This window comes from Leuresthes tenuis, unplaced genomic scaffold (genome assembly GCF_036924035.1).
Source record: "Leuresthes tenuis unplaced genomic scaffold, fLeuTen1.0.hap1 SCAF_17, whole genome shotgun sequence".
NCBI lineage: Eukaryota > Metazoa > Chordata > Actinopteri > Atheriniformes > Atherinopsidae > Leuresthes > Leuresthes tenuis.
In genome coordinates this window covers 22908041-22925442 of record NW_027325371.1, presented here as the reverse complement: position 1 = coordinate 22925442, position 17402 = coordinate 22908041, and the positions used below count along the sequence as shown (strand labels likewise).

General features: G+C 40.4%; 1 protein-coding gene across 1 annotated transcript; it reads left to right on the top strand.

Annotated features, from left to right (window-relative positions):
- The first annotated feature begins 2228 nt into the window (after positions 1-2228).
- Positions 2229-15934, top strand: LOC140272819 (oxysterol-binding protein-related protein 7-like). The gene is made up of 23 exons (XM_072368291.1): positions 2229-2417; positions 3445-3662; positions 3948-4091; positions 4757-4810; positions 4906-5019; positions 5230-5397; positions 6012-6150; positions 6337-6455; positions 6662-6751; positions 8956-9112; positions 9426-9559; positions 10707-10799; positions 11175-11355; positions 11509-11583; positions 11875-12089; positions 12193-12330; positions 12406-12469; positions 12552-12630; positions 13841-13985; positions 14135-14285; positions 14713-14839; positions 14951-15073; positions 15198-15934. The coding sequence occupies exons 2-23, from the start codon at positions 3495-3497 to the stop codon at positions 15304-15306; spliced, it is 2787 nt and encodes a 928-aa protein (XP_072224392.1). The 5' UTR covers positions 2229-2417; positions 3445-3494; the 3' UTR covers positions 15307-15934.
- The last annotated feature ends 1468 nt before the right edge of the window (positions 15935-17402 follow it).

Genomic DNA, 17402 nt, shown 5'->3' with positions numbered 1-17402 from the left:
TAAGCATCTGCACCCCAAAACTACTATCAAAAATATATAAATTATTGTCTAAGATAGATGACACATTGTCTCTACCATCCTCAAAATGGGAGGCAGATTTATCCATCAGTTCTAGTCATAGCTTCTGGCCACAAATATGTTTGAACACCTTCAGAATGACTCGAAATCCTAATTTACAGCTCATACAATACAAAATTCTTCATAGAACACACTATACAGGACAAAGGATGTTCAGGATGGGTCTAACACACTCAAACATCTGCTCACATTGCACAGATAACACACCTGATGATTATGCACACGCTTTGTGGTTTTGTGCGCCTGTCCAGAAGTTCTGGTTTGAAGTCTGTACGGACCTATCAGCATGGCTTAAGTGTAGCATTCCTGCATGTCCCACACTGTGCATACTGGGTGACTTAGACAACATCAACATGGAAATGAACTCAGCACACATGGTCCTCACAGTGTTATGTATCGCAAAGAAAACTATTCTCATGAACTGGAAAGCGAAGAACAATCTGTGTATTAACCAGTTTAGAAATGTTCTTTTAGATTATATTAGCATGGAAACAATGTCTGCCTCCTCAAAACATCAATTGGTTGAATTTCATTCTCTCTGGTCCCCGCTGATTAGCTTTATCACATAGTGGTGGTGGTGGGTTGCTGTCCCGTCGCTCTGGGCAGTTGGGTGTGTGCTGGGGGGGGGGGGGGGGGGGGGGGTGACTTCGGGCGTCTGGTGGTCTCTCAGGTCGTGGGGACCTGGTTGGTCATTGCTGGGGGGGACTGTGTGTAGGGCTTGGAGGGCAGTTTTGGGGGCTTGCAGGTGGGGCTGTCTTGCGGTGTGGGGCGGGGTCCCTTAGGGGCCTTGGCGTGGTGGCTGCTGGCTCTATACCGGGTGGCCGGGCCGCTCTGGCGTGGGTGGTGGTGCTGGGCCTGGGCCTGGTGGCTGGGCGCTGCCTTGCCCTCGGGGGGGCTGGGTTGCCCTGGACATGCCACAGTATGGGTGGGTTGGTGCAGGTCCTGGTGCCAGGCTTGTTGCTCTGGGACCTCCAGGGTGTCCGCAGGTGGTTGTTTTCTTTAGGGTGTTGGGGCGTGCGGTGGGGGGGTGCTTTTCCCTTTTGGGGGGGGGGGGGGGGGGGGGGGGGGGGGGGCTGGGTGATGGTGGGTCTCAGGCCCGGGCTGCTGCGTCTGGTGTGACCGGGTGCTTTGTTTGTTGTTGTTTGTTTCTTTGTTTGTAGAGGTCCTCCGGGGTGGGGTGGGGTTGGGTTGAGTGGGGTGGGGCGGGGTGGGTACCTTCTGGGAGTACAGTAGCTCCCGGAATATGGTCGCTACTGGCCCCGAGCCTGGTGGACATCAGGCCCTCCTGCCCTGTGTTGGGTCCCAGGTAGCGGGGGTGCCTATTGCAGCCAGTCCCTGGCTGCCCTCTCCGGGGGAGAGTAGCCCCGGTGTATATCCCCATACCCCTCTCCCTTTTGGCTCCTGTACACAGCACACACTCACACATGAAGGGTTTTGGGGGCGTGTGTGTTCTGTGGGGTGTAGTGGATGGGGCCACGTAAGTGGTCCCCTTGGCTGCACTCTGCAGTTCCCCGCCCCTGTTTTTACATTTTTTACTTAAGGACATTTTTTTTCACAAATTAATACTAACTTTTAGAAATGCTCATTAATTGCTACTATTTTCTTTTTTTTATCAGCCACTGCTTGAAAAGGAGCCGATGGTGCATCTGTTGGAATATTTTCAGTATTTGGCTGGAGGAATATATATGTTGGGTTATCAAAATATTCTGTGATCATGATGATTAAACAGGGCAACAATGGAGCTCTGTGACACAAAGATAAATTTGTGAGGATTGGATTAGAATTATTCTCAAATTTCAAAACCAAATTTAGTTGTGCTGCAAGAATAAACTGAAAAGAGTTGACGGGTTGTTTCAAAGTGGAATTTGGCTCTCTATGACATGTTAACTTGCTCAATTTAATTTGGCCTAAAATTTGCACACATTGTTTCCTGCATCTGCTTTTGTGGTTAAGGATTTTCTGAATACTACCTACTGACTCTTACTATTTCTACTGTGCATCTACTGATAACAAATCTGTTGCAGAGCTTGTCGTCCTTGTGATGACAGAGTTGACAAGCCTGTTTGGTGAGGCAGAGGTGTTCTACTTTCAGCCCCGCCCAGATACCTATTGGCTTTGATAGGCGCCACTCTGACAAACGAGTCATCACTCAGGTGTGGCACTGCTCCATGCAACACTGAAGAAGACAGCTGAAGCTAAAAATTCCTGTCATCTGGTGGTATGATTTTATTTTCAAAGTGAAATAGTGACTTTTTAGCAAATCTACCTGTTTGAAAGAAGATTTGAGGAGTTCTCTGTGGACTACACTGAAGCAGCTTGTTAGAGATCCAACAACACAGGTGTGTTTAATTTGAAATCCTGTCTCCTGCTTTCCTGTCTTTTCCTTTCTTCTGATTTGGAGGTGGTGGACAGATATGGGCTTAATTTAATATTTTTTCAAGCCCAGTTTGTTTTGTTGATATATCTTTTAAATAGGGCAAAGAGATCAAAATGTGTGGTTGAGGATTGCAGGAGGAAATGAGGTCACAGATATAACTACCTACACCAAACCTAAAGAGAAAAACAATTTCTTCTTTTTTTTTTAAAAATTGTGTAGCTTTATGTTTTTGAGTGTATCGTGTGAGAAATGTGGCTGCCTGCCATCAGTGAGAAACTGCCACCAGAATCTGGTCTAACTTCTAGAAACTGCAGACTGGAATTTCAACAATGAATGCTTCCTCTTACAGGCTGATGTTCACCTGTTGAATAAGACCAGGGAATGCTGCAAGGGTGTTCTTTTGTCTTTTCCCTCCCCATCCGTTGACAACTGGGTTTCACCTTAGATTTTTTTTCTTTTATTTAGTAAACTGACATTACAATCCAAACACTTTTCTTTTTTTTCCTTTTTGCTGAGTTTGACTATGATTGTACATTACTCAATGCAGAGCTTTGGAAAACGAAAATGAATACTAAACTAGATCACAGCAGCCAGAAACTATAATCAGCGAAAAACTGAAGCTAAAGTTATAGTTCTTTCAATTAAGCTACTTTTTTATCTTGATCACACATAATTAACAATAAAGTATGTTTCTAAGTCCACACTTAGAAAGCATTAACTTTGGTGAAAGGCTTTTATTTAGTTGGCACACTCGCACATTGATGTGTATACCCTGATGTTAATTTTGGGTGTACTGTAAACTTGTGATGAATATTAAGGAGAAAAAAAGTATTTCCCTATTCCTACTCAAGACTGGTAACTCAAGACTGTTAATATTATCAGTAGCACTAGTAACATCTCACTTGTTTATTTCAAATTTAGATGATTTTCACTCTGCCTGAACATGTCACTTTACATTTAATGTTTCTACTTTTTGTTTACCTCCATAGTGCTGCATTTTGCCATGAGCTACAGCTTTCCCTGACCTTCATCTCTCACTATGCAAAGCTTTCCTCATCCCATTGCACCCATGGACCCACAGGTGTGTCCACCCATTGCGAGCAGCAGCCAGTCAGTCATTAGCTCTCTTGACAAATCCCCAGCCAGCACTTTCAAACCAGGCCACTCACGGAACAGCAGCACCGGCTCATCCAAACATTCAAAGCAGGTAAGAAAGGCTAATATTGGTGTAAAATTAATTTGATGTTGAAATCTATTCTAGCTGCATCTATCTATGTTTAGAGGGGGGGATTAAACTCTTATTTTGAGTTGTGTGTATTCATGAGAGATTTACGCATTTATCTTTTTTCAATAGAATTTAAAAATGTAGCCCAAGTTTTTGACTTTCTTTCATAAAGAAATATCAAATCAATAGAGTATGTCCAGATGTAGATGAAAGAGAAAAGACTGACTTGCATCTAAGATGAAAAGCTTTTTTTTTCTTTTTTGTCAGTCTCGTCACTGGGAGGTGATGGATGATTTGCAGAACTTTGACGCTTGTTCAGTTCCTGGCTCCTCTCTGGACCTTAGTATCCCTGGGATCTGTGAGGGCTATCTGATGAAGAGGAGGAAGTACCCACTTAAAGGCTGGCACAAGGTGAGGGTAAAATCTTTGTCCCTATAAAATAAATGGTTAGATTTTAAGATCTTTTCATTGGGCGTAGGCTTTTATCCAAAAAGCATTGAGCATAGGCTTTTTACAAATGAGGACTGACATTGAAGCTGCAGTACAGTCAGAAACTATGGTGTATGTACTAAGTTTAAAATCTATGTAAAAGACAGTACAAGTGAAACTAAGTGTGAGTTAGGTGTGTTAGAGGAAGAAGCATTCTCAGAAGAGTTTTTTGAAGGATGCTTAAGATGGCAATTCTTTGTTTAGGAATTGCATGCTTCCACAGTTAAAGCAATTTTTTTTTTAGTAAACCCTTTCAAATTCAGGTGACGTCAACCCTTTGAAAAAAGATCCATTTGATTTTCATTTTGAATCCACAGTAGTGGAGTTGTGAGGCAAATTTACACACAATTTGTCCAACTCAAAATACTTGCAGTGTAGACTGGCATCAATCCAAAACCCAAACTGGTTCAGTTTGCAGTAACATAAAACGGAACAAAGCAAAAAGAACAGTTTCACATTCTTTGCCTAAAAACAAAACAAAAACAACAAGTTGCTGATTGTACATCAGAATAAGATGAATATTTTCTTGTTTAACAAGACTGAGACGGTTTTATCTCTAACACTTCATTATGATTTGTTCCCGTTAGAGGTACTTCCTGTTGGAAAGAGGAATTCTCAAGTACTCCAAGACACAGCAAGATGTGAGTAATCAACAGAACACTGCTGGTTTTTTTTGTGTTTGGATATTAGTAACAAGGTAAAAAAAAATTAAACACACTCTGCTGCTGTGTTGTAGATACAGAGGGGAAAGCTCCATGGCTCTCTGGATGTCAGCCTGGCTGTCATGTCTGTGAACAAGAAGTCCAAACGCATAGATCTGGATGCAGGAGACAACCTCTACCATATGAAGGTAACTACATGTAGGAGCTGTCATCTGAGTGATTACAAACTGACGACATGCTCTTGAACTGTTCACTTGGTAAACTCCAGAGGATTTATACAAAGTTTAAAGCCAAGTTTCTGGATTTTCTTTAGTATTCAGTTAAACTGACATGTACTATTATTCATAATGTCTCAGTTCCACTGTTCTCTTTTGTTTTCTCCCCTTTCTCCTTGTTAGGCAAAGAACAGTGATATCTTCTACATATGGTTGACCAAGCTGTGCGCTCACCGTGTTTTTCGGAAAAATGAAGCAATGAGTGTTCATCGTGGTGTGCTTCATGCTCTTTCCTTGGGCCAGAGCACCCTGCCAGCTATGACCACGCTCGCTCAGCAGAGCAGAGCAATGGTGAGTCTAGATTCCTGTTTGAGTAAAATGTCACCTGCCTGATTTTTATTTTTATTTTATTTTATTTTTTTTTTTCCCCAAACCAAAAATTCTGTTTAAATCCTGCTTATTGTCCCACTGAGTACCAGTTTTCATATCCTTCAGGAATAACATGACAGCAGAACAGAGGTCCCAGATAGTTAGGGATACGTTGCTACATCCCTACGATCCAACGCAGCAGCCTGTGATTAATCCTACCTTATGGATATGGATGGTGCATTAAAGAGAGCGCTTCGTAATATACTGTCAGGACATGTTTATGTGGAAAGCTTTAGTCTCCACATTTAGTTAAACGTTTCTTTCCCCCATATCAAAACCGAGCTAAACATTGAGACACTGGTAAAATATGATTTCATCCATAACAGACAAAGCAGAGAAAGTACAAAGACGTGTAATCTGCGGTATACTGAGTTTGCTCTGATTATTGGCATCATGGTCAGTTTCACCCTGACTAAATTTGAGCCTCACATCACACTCTGATTAGGCATACTAATGGCCTGTGTTCTGTAACATGTCCAAGTTTCTCACCTGACACTTCATGTTTTTTTATTGACTTCAATCATGTTTCGTTCCAGCCTGCTCACTATACTAGCTCAGCATCTGTATACCATCCAGAGATGGCAAGCCCTGCCCCGGTCACCTCTTATCCAGGGGTGACCAGCAAGGTGTCAGCCTGGCTGCAACAGACCCATGACATTGATGCTACCTCCAATGGTGAGGGCTACATGTAATGCGTATCCACAAAGGGAAGCTTGGTTGGCAACCATGTTTCCTCAAAATCTACAATAAGAGCCATACATGCATTGAAATACAGACCATAAACATGTTGCTTATATCATAAATGAACACTAACCTGTCTGTTTGTTCTCTACTTCATCTTTTACTGGTGATTACTTTCAGACCTGTCGCGTTGTCAGGCAGAGCTGACGGAACTGGCTCAGCTAATACAGAGACTCCACTGGTTGGAAGGAGGCCTGCCAATCACAAACACAGACCTGGAGATGCGAATCAGCATGCAGGTGAGGAATGACTAATCTCAACTACAAATATGATTCCTCACCTAGTCCTCTTTACAGTGAAAAATGGCAGGACAGAGGATCATTTATTTTTAATCCATTCACAATTATAGATGTAAGCTAATGAAAGAAAGCTAATGTTTAGGGTAGTGATCCCTAACCTAACTCTAACCCAAGAATGTTTGTCGACTTCCATCTCTCTTTTAAAGAACCTGTCCCTGGAGAAACCCAAAAAAAAGACAGGGAAAGTCTTGGGTCACTCCAGGACTTTGTCCCGAGTTGAAGCCATGGGGGGAATGGTAAGAGTTTGAAATATACTCAATCATTATTAAACTTAACCAAGACTTCTAACCAGTCCTTAATTCTGTCATTTTCCTGGTGGAAAAATTAATCTAAATGATGGAGAAATTCTAAATATTTGATATTATTGGACATGTTTAAAGTTGCTTTGTGTGGTAGTCCTGGAAATGTTTAAGCTTTAAAGCATAGCTTTGGTACACATTGATTTTTTTTTTTTTAATTGGTGTCAAGGAATCTTAAAACATCCATTCTTAATGTAACAATGCAAATCACGAGGCTCAGTGGTACAGAAACCATATCTATCGCTCCTTATTGTCCACTCCTAAACTGCTGTTATACCAAACAAATGTCTAGAACCAGCAATGAAAGGCCCCGCCTGTTCTCACTGCCAGTGTTTGAGGGGAAAGCAGTAGAATATAGTGTAGATTGTAATGTGACACTTGGGGAGAGTCATTCTTTTCTTCAGGAAGGTGGGAGATGGGGTGTTGGTAGCGGTGCAGGTGTATGCTTTATTAAAGTGACACTCATTAAGCTTTTTGGCTCCTCCTATATTTATGGGATGTAATACCACTGTGATAAAATTTGTCAGCCATGCACATGTACAGCCATACATATGATTTATTAATTTTTTGTTCCGTTGAAGAGGTAACAGTCAAAAACCCACAGGGCTAGGTAACAGTTGCAAATTTCTGTATTTCTGTCCCGAGGTGCAGTGCATAACAAAGGGTGGTGTACTTCAAAACAAGTCAAAATAACCAAGTTTCATAGTTCAAACCTTTCTAGTGTTGCCCTAAAATGAAGCCTTGCAGTTTTTACAGTAAATGTTTTTTCTGCTGTCTGTAGATGTATCAAATCCATTACAGCAGCTCTCAGTACTCGCAACAACTTTTGTAGTCGGTGGTCTCCAAAGTATTCTAGAGTGAAAATGCAAGCATGTGAGAGCCACAAACGACAGCTGTCCAGTGCCTCTGCATACTGTTGTAGCACAACTAATCAGACAATCAACATGACGACAAGGTAGGCAGGTGTTACTACAGTGAAACATGTAGGCCAGATAGATATTAGGAATAGACCATCCAATAATGTTAACTGTTGGCTGTTCTCTTAATCAGGAAGTAACTCCATCATGATTGCATAAGATGGGACTCAGCCTGCAAACTGGAATGAAATCCAGATAAGATTTAGAATGAGTCCGATCTTTGACGAAGGTGTCATATGCTACACTTAATGTTGAACACTGAGCTGTGACAAACTGTAAACTCATATCTGACGTCTTCCTCCTCTTCACTCATTTATCCTTTTGACTTCTGCTCTGTTTTTTACACTGTTTATTGAGCAATTCTCATTTTGTTCAGAGATATCATATTAACGTAGTTTCATTGGTTATTTGATCAAATTTCTGCTCATCTGGGACATAAGAACTTCCCAATATGAGATCAAATTTCGTTATATTACTTTCAGAAATAATTATTCAGCTGTCAAGAATGTTTGAAATCCACAGAGCTAGACTACTGAAACTGCCCAGCTAAGAATCCTGTTCGTAACAAACCTGACCTTGAATGAAATTCTAACTCTCATGCCCAGAACAGCTAGAGCAACAGGAAAGAACTTTTTTATTTTTTTATTTTTAGATTAAAAAGGGAAAAACACTCATAGTTGAGCTCCCCCAATGCAAACAATGACAGCTTATTTAACTAATTTAAAAAGTTTGACACTCTTTCAAAGAAACAGAAGAAAGTTGCAAAAACGAGACAAGGGTTGTACCCTGGACCATTGGATGAGATGCAGCGCTTGAATTTTCTTTGGCTGACAGTGGAAGTTAATGAGACTTCCAGTTGAAGTATATTAGGGGGAGAGTGTGCTCTGTCAATAAATGGTCTTTGGTTTGATTTTCTGTTTTCACTGCTCTGTGACATATCCTCAAGTGAGTTACTGAACCCCAAACTACACCCATTGCCTTTATTCTTGTGTACTTATAGGAAAGACGAGAGCTGTATATTAAGAGTAGAAATGTTTGTGTGTATGCAAGGGGCCTCTTGTACCTCACTTTTTTTTTTTTTTTTTTTTTAAAAAGGACTTTTTGGGGGTCATGGAATGGTGACTAGGAGGCATAGAGGGAGTGGTTTAAGCTAGTTTAGGTTTCATTTATAAACATGTAGGTTCATTCTTATTCTGAAATGATGTATTCTGTGGTCCTACGTAGTTCACATCAAGCCACTTGAGTACTAACTGCAGCTCAGGCTTGGCGGCGTCTGTTCAGTCTATCCCTGACTACGTCTATTCTCAGCTGTCAAACCCTCAAGTCACTTCACCTGAGGCCAAGAAGCTCCATCAGGACATCTGCACTGTTTCTCAGAGGGGTAAGAGTTTCCCAACTCACAGCTGACTGTGATAAATTATTATTTTTTTCTAGTTTATTTTTATTGATTTAAGATTATTCCAAAAAAAAAGTAAGAGTATTCACACCATTTGTGCATAAATGGTGCATAAATAACATTTATCATAGTCGGTGTGTCATTGAGAGAGGTTTTACTGTTTCTTAGCAGGAGTCAGGTTTTTTTTAATTTTTTTTTTTTTATCCCCCTTTCTATATGTTGTATCAGTTCCTCAACTGAAATTGGCCACTGGTTTAAATAAATAAATAAATAAAATCTCATGGATATTGTGTTGCAGTCCACACTTCTCTGAAGTCCATTCATGAAGTTTTGACCTTGGAAAGGGAGAGACTGAGGCAGGCTTGGACCGGCCCAGACCTGAGGCAGAGCACGTCACAGCAGCTTGCCACTCTCTGCAGCACTATGTCTGAGGTAACGCACGCACACACACACAATGCTGAAAAAATTAAATTCAATCAATCATGGTTCTTGACATCAAAACCAGACTTGGTTTTTTACAACATCCCTTTACTTTGAGTTTTGGGGCTTATTGTTGGCACAGAGTATTAGTATCGACCTCTCGGATCTACACAAACGTGGAGGATATGGCCTCCATTGTTTCTGTGCGAAACTGTTGAGCAGGTTTGGGCTGTTTCTAGACAGGACATGCACATCACAGTTGAGACATGAGGTAACACACCTCAAGGATGTCTCTCCCTCTTTCCACACTCAAAGACATGGATAAAGATTGTTGTCACAAACTAAAACCGAGCACTTTCCTGCTGAGACTGTTTTCAGTAGCTTCTTTGATTTGGTGTTGAGTGAGATTCCATCTCAACTGCCCACTTGTTTCCTAGAACTGTGGAACCATTCTTATTTTCTGTGATTTGGGCTTTATTTTTGTTGTTGGTTTCCTGGCAGCTGGCTATCAACTTGTCTCAAGTTTGAGCAACAAGTCAGTAACTTCCAGAGGTTGTGATATTGAGTGACAATTTTGAATCAACCAATGATTAGATATAGACATAAATAACTAATGCATTGTTTAGGATACTTTTAACGGACGCTTTAAAAGTTTAAAAATAACTACATATAGAACACTTTGAACAAAGCAGTAGTGGGGATACATCATGAAACATGGAGTTGTACATTAGCACCCGATACACCACACATTTAAACGGTACAGAAAGAAATGGCGTACTGTGAATATTTTAGTGACCCTCTCCTCCTGTGTGATAACATGCATCTCTCACTTGGTGTAAAACTAAAGTACCTTGTCAAAACGTTTTAAGAGACTTATTTGTTTACGCTAAATCTTTTCACATCCAACATGATACAGTAGAAAGCCTTTGTCATATTACTTATAATGTACAAATTTTTATTTGGGAATTATTTATTTAGGAATAGAGGGGAAAAAAGGTTGAGGAAAGCCAACTATTGATTGAGATGGTGGGAATAATTCACACCTATGCTGTGAGTGCTCTGGAGTCTGCTTGGCATCCCATTCATTTACTGCATCTTCTGTTTTTTCTGCATTTGCCCTGCATGGCTTGTTTGTGTGTGCATGTGTGTGTGCATGTAGCTTGACATACAGTCCCATCTGACCAAAGTCCACTCGTTTTCCCTGTCCTCTGACTCTACTGAAGAATCCTTCTGCACCGTCTGTCCAGACCAGGTGTGTACTGTGTGTTTTAGTGCTGCTTTCAGTCATTTGCATTAATTTTCATGGTGTAATCGCAATTCTGAAATTTGTTCCAAAATTACTGATGGCTTGCACTCCCAGAAGCTTATTTTGGGAAAAAAAAGTTTTTGCAAATGAATGACAGTTGTATAAGTGGTGGTTGGTGTCGCTGACCTTACTCACTGCGTGCGCTTTGGAGAATTCCACTCAGAACCCTGACATAGCAATGCCTCATACATCTGAATATGTTTCTGTTGAGTGGATCGAGCAGATCCTGCCTCATGTCTGTTCATAGTGTGGACACTTGAATATTAAAAATGCAGCTTTGGTCAAAATCTTCTTACTCCTTTGTTTTGGGCTTCCATGCAGAGGACACCATCCATGAGTCGTCATAGTCTTCGTGCTCCCTCTGTTGCTGAATCCATGGCAGAGTATTTTGATGCCAGTGAGGTAATAGTGTGCGAGACTTCATCAGAGGCCGAGGCTTCAGATGAGTCAGGCCTGAGTGACATCACCACCACCAGTAACTCAGAGCCTGAAGAGGGACACTGTGAGTGTTTTTTTTTTTTTTTTTGTTTGTTTGTTTTGTTTTTTGGCTCCCCCCATTACCAAAACCAGAAGAAGTACCACTGTGATAGTAAGACTAAATACAATGTAAATAAAAGCAGACCAGGGAACTAACATTCTTCTCCCTTCTTTTTAGCCACTGCTACCCTGAACTACAGAGCCAGTCTGAGGAGCATGACTGACAAATCCAGCACTGTGCCTACCGATACTGGTAGCGTATCTACGTCACAATTATGTGACAGTTATGCAAGTGAGGAAAAATTAGTGAAGCATTTTTAGCTGGTCCTGTAATGCTGGACCTTGTAGCCAATCAGATCTGTATATACACTGGATCGCTAAACAGCATTTTTGAAGCACACATGCTGTGTCACTGGCTCCATAGGGCAGCTGTGCCCACATGTTCATTGAAAATTTTAATTTGGGATAAGATCTGTTTCCTTTTTCCCCAAGAGATAATTAAGCATCCTTGAATACCCAGCATTTTTGTATTGCTCCAATTCAGGTCGTCGCACCACCCTCCCCTCCGCAGGAGCAGACAACAGTCACATTGGCATTATGACCATCCTGTACAATAACATTGGAAAGGACCTGTCCAGAGTCTCCATGCCAGTTGCTCTAAATGAGCCTGTGTCTTTTCTTCAGAGACTTTGTGAAGAGCTAGAGTACTCTGAGCTGCTGGATATTGCCAACCGTACTGATGATCCTTATGAGAGAATGGTGAGTTTGGTTCACTTTAAATCCTAAAAGGTTGGAGCTGAGTTAAAATTGAGCCAGGTACAAGTTTCATTTAAGGATTGAGAAGACCTGTACATGTTTCTAGGTATTTGTAGGAGCTTTTTCCATCTCCGGTTATGCCTGGGCATCCTGGAGAAATCGCTATAAACCCTTCAACCCTGTCCTAGGAGAAACGTATGAGAATCACAGAGAGGACAGAGGATTCCATTATGTCAGCGAGCAGGTAACCACTAGTGAGGGCATGCTAACTCCATATCTGCTTAAGAATAGACTGCAATGCTGTGCTATATGTTGGTAGGTCAGCCACCACCCACCCATCTCTGCCTGTCATGCACACTCAGAAAACTTCACTTTCTGGCAAGGTAGGAGCGGTTTATTTATTTATGAATGCTGAATTCATCTGATATGCATTGAGTGAATATGCCACGGTTTCTGTTCTTGAAGATCAGAGATGGAAGAACAAGTTTTGGGGGAAGTCAGTGGAGATAATCTCTTCAGGATTGGTCAATGTTGCCCTCCCCAAGTGAGTTACTGTTGATATTAACTACACCAGTCATATGATAATGCAGGTAATGGAGTCTTGTGATTGTGAAGTTTAGCTGTCGCATGTAAGGTGTGACAGATGAGGTCCCCCAGATCTAAGCCTATAGCAGCTTAACTATGGGATGTTTCAGGATTACCTGAGCCATCCCTAACTATAAGATTCCCATTCTACTTTTAGAAACTCTGGGAACAACAAGTAAACCTGCAGTTTGGGTAGCAAAGTGCTCTGTTAGGAAAATATCTTACAATGAGATCTTTAAGATATAATTGAGCTCGGTCATTAAGAACTTTATATGTGAGGAGAAGAATCTTAAATTCTATTCTGAATTTAACAGGGAGCCAGTGAAGAGAAGCTAAAACTGGAGAAACATGATCTCTGCTGTTAGTTCTCATCAGAACACTGGCTGCGGCATTTTGGATCAGCTGGAGGCTTTTCAGAGAATATGTGGGACAGCCCAATAATAAAGAATTACAGTAGTCCAATCCTGAAGTAACAAATGCATGAACTAGTTTCTCTGCATCACCCTGAGACGGGATGTTCCTGATTTTAGCAATATTACGAAGGTGAAAGGAGGCAGTCCTAGAAACCTGGTAGAACAATAAGAAGAACATATAATAGTAAGAACAATGTTGTAGAAATGGACAGCAAGCAACTGAGTAAATGGATGTTAGTGCACATGGTCTCAAAGACCAACACAAATATGTCAAGTATGAAATATAACAAAGAAATGTATTTTTATACTTTTGCTTTATGACTGTGACTGGCAAGTAGCTTCCCTCCTGATATGCTTACACCTTTTAGAAGAAATCCACCTCATGAAGTATAAAGGCAAACCAAAATAGCAGTCTAAAATGGAGGAAATGCAGCCATGAGAATTACACTCTTGCGTATTTACATGCTAAAAAAAACAATACCATGTGTGATAGACTGGTCTTATATATCGAGCTAGTTAGTCGGATCAAACTGATACTGTTTCAGTGAGCAGTTTTTGACATACTATGATCATGCTGTGCAAGTTCCAGTTCCCTGTAGCATGTATTATCTGCATAACATTCAGGTAATTTTTCTACTGGAGTTGTTCAGTATCACACTTGTCTAAGATTTGGTGCACATTTTAAGACAGATGAACAAAAAATATAGAAAATTCATAAACGGATTTAACAAGCAATATTATGATTTTTGTATGTAGGTACGGTGATCACTATGAATGGAACAAGGCAGTGACCTGTATCCACAACGTGTTGAGTCAGCAGCGCTGGTTGGAGCACTATGGCGAAGTGGTCATCAGAAACACAAAGAGTGATGTGTGCACCTGCAAGATCACCTTTGTCAAGGTTAAGACACACACATGTGCACGGTGATTTCTTTGTTTAGCCAGTCCCTCTTCAAGCTGTCACTGCTCTTTCAAATAGAAGCCCATCTCATGTACATGGACATTACTTGTATTTGTCCCCTATTTCACCATTGCATTTCCATTTTCCAGTCTCGCTACTGGAGCTCAGACAACAGCAAGAATGAGGTGCAGGGTGTGGTCCTGGATCGGACTGGAGAGGTGGTCCATCGTTTTGGGGGCCTCTGGCATGAAGGCATCTTCTGTGACACTCTGCCGACACCAAAGTGCATCTGGAAACCCAGTGAGTAGCAGTGCTTTAAATTTGTCATGAATCATATTACAATTATAGATTTTATTTAATTTTTTTTTTTAAACTTGATTTATGTAGTGCCAAACTACAACAGAAGTCATCTCAGGGCATTTTAAAGACGCAGTACAATCACAAGCCAATGAATTGTAATAAAGTTAAAATCCAGACTATTTAAATCACAAAAAGTGAACAAAGATGAGGACACCAACAGATCCCACTAAATCTTCTTTGATTCAATACCCCATTGTAAGCATGTACCAGCTAACAGTTAACAGCTAAGAAACCTCTATTATAGTCTGCAAATAGTTGATTGATTACAATTGTAAATGGAATCACATGACCTCCAAAAAGTTGCAGCTGACATCTATCATTTTAGTGCAATGACCAGTCTTGGGAAACATTGTCATTTTCTCTTCAGATGTGCAGCCTGATGATCACTTCCAGTTCTATGGTTTCTCCCGTTATGCCAGAGAACTTAATGAACTGACTGCAGACCTGAAAGATATCCTCCCACCTACAGACACACGATTCAGACCAGACCAGAGGTACAAACAAGAACTGATATTTTATTTGGAAGAATTTTTACCGAAAGCACTTCTTCTATGACCCTCACTTGTTGATTTCTATGACTGTAACCGTATCCCCCTTTTCCTTAGGCTCCTAGAGGAAGGGAAAGTGGCAGAGGCAGACAAGACAAAGGATGCGGTGGAAGAAAAGCAGAGGGAAAGACGGAAGGAAATGGCTAAGAGAGGAGAGGAGCACATCCCCAGGTTTTTCAAGTAAGTAAATTTAACATTGGTATGAGGGTTATAGCAATATTTTTAAAGGGTAATTCTATTTGTATGGGTGGATAGATGCTAGCTATTTGCCAATTACAATTTATTTATCCATTTTCTTTTACAGCAAAGCCCTTGATGATGCCGGAAGAGAGGTGTGGCTCTATAACGGAACCTACTGGAAGCTCCGGAAAGACCCAGGCTTTGCCAAGACTGAAAATCTAGACTTGTGGTAGAACACTAGCCTTAATGTCATAGTCAAATGAAACCAGCCAAGAGCACCTATTCATGTGATGAAGAGGAATGATTTATATGTAGTCCACTTTATGTAAACATTAAATGTAATCATTTTGGATCAGCACTGTAGTGCCTCAGAGATATGGTACTGCTTTTACTGTGAGGATGTTGGGCATAAAGGTTTTTAGAAGCATGAGTGAACCTTGTGGTTATATGCATGCATACATTTTTATTATTGGAGGGGTAGGGTTGTATGTAATTTGAAGGTGACATGCCACTAAGGAACAAATGAAGACTTATTTGTACAAAGGCTGATATTATTCCTTCCATTTGTCTTTCTCAATTGGAAACACAAATTATAATCATTCAATATTAAAAAGCAAATATTAAATTCCACTCTGCTAAACCCTTAATGACTACCCTTTTACAAAATTGCTGGTCAAATCTTCTAGTTTTTCAGTTGCTGTAGAAGTATATCCGTATGTATGTATGGCCTCTCGTATGTTGGGATGAATAACAGATCACATGTTATGCTGTGTCACTTTTAACATGTTCAACTTACTTGATGTCATTGTTGCCTTTCTTGTAACTTGCAAATCATGGATGGGTAACCTGTCCAGCTTTCTGTCTTGGTAGGTCCTATTGTATAAACTTATCACAGTTGGTTTGAAAAATCTCTAATTTCTGGTGGATGCACATGGTGATGCCATTTCTCTTGACTGTCTGTATATTGGACGTCATTGTCAGTCTAGTTTCCTTCATATCACTTGAATGAGCTGAAATACCTGACTTGTGTCAGGCTATTTTGTTCTCACTTGATGTGATTTCTATTGATGTCACTCAGATGTTTTTATATATTTTTTTTTCCCTCAAAATAAAAGTTTCCAGAATCATCCGTTTATGGGTTTGTTTTGTTTTTCTAAAAACCTCTTGCTTACCGAGGCTTGAGACAGTCCCGTTTCAATTTTTTTTTTCAATTTTCTTTTTGTATTATATGGCACCAAATTACAACAAATGCCATATAAAAAGCACTTTAATAATAGTGAAATTCAGGAGTAAAATTCATTGTAATCATAATCCAATTAATTAAATTCAAAATTAATATAACACCATTCAAAGGATACCTGTTGGAACAGGGAAACACAAGTTAATAAACACATTGTCACATGTACATAATATCATTTGAGAAATTAAATAGGGGGGAAAAGAGAGCAAAGTAAGGAAAGGTGTGACAGATGAGGTCCCCCAGATCTAAGCCTAAAGCAGCTTAACTATGGGATGTTTCAGGATTACCTGAGCCATCCCTAACTATAAGCTTTATCGAAAAGGAAAGTTTTAAGCCTAATCTTAAAAGTGGAAAGGGTGTCTGCTTCCCGGACATTTACTGGCAGCTTATTCCACAAGAGAGGGGCCTGATAACTGAAGGCTCTGCCTCCCATTCTACTTTTAGAAACTCTGGGAACAACAAGTAAACCTGCAGTTTGGGAGCAAAGTGCTCTGTTAGGAAAATATCTTACAATGAGATCTTTAAGATATGATGGAGCTCGGTCATTAAGAGCTTTATATGTGAGGAGAAGAATCTTAAATTCTATTCTGAATTTAACAGGGAGCCAGTGAAGAGAAGCTAAAACTGGAGATACATGATCTCTGCTGTTAGTTATCATCAGAACTCTGGCTGCGGCATTTTGGATCAGCTGGAGGCTATTCAGAGAATATGTGGGACAGCCCAATAATAAAGAATTACAGTTGTCCAGTCTTGAAGTAACAAATGCATGGACTAGTTTCTCTGCATCACCCTGAGACAGGATGTTCCTGATTTTAGCAATATTACGAAGGTAATTTTTGACATAAACAATATGATTTACCCTCCTGTCCAGTACACATTTCGTGGTTAAATTATTCTTTTATCTTCTTTACATCTTGTACAGGTTGTATTTCTAATTTAAGTGGCAGGAGAAAATACAATTCATATGAGCATTTCCACATCAATGTTAACTTAATTTTCAAGTCTGCTTTAAAAAGCCTCAAAGTCTTCATAAAAAAAAGAGGATGAATGGAGCATCTTCGTTCTGACTTTCAACCGTTGGCCTCTGTG

Coding starts and splice junctions, on each gene's coding strand:
- LOC140272819 (XM_072368291.1), top strand. CDS start 3,495: ATGCAAAGCTTTCCTCATCCCATTGCACCCATGGACCCACAGGTGTGT. Junction 6,151..6,336: donor CATTGATGCTACCTCCAATG/GTGAGGGCTACA, acceptor GATTACTTTCAG/ACCTGTCGCGTTGTCAGGCA. Junction 14,840..14,950: donor CGATTCAGACCAGACCAGAG/GTACAAACAAGA, acceptor CCTTTTCCTTAG/GCTCCTAGAGGAAGGGAAAG.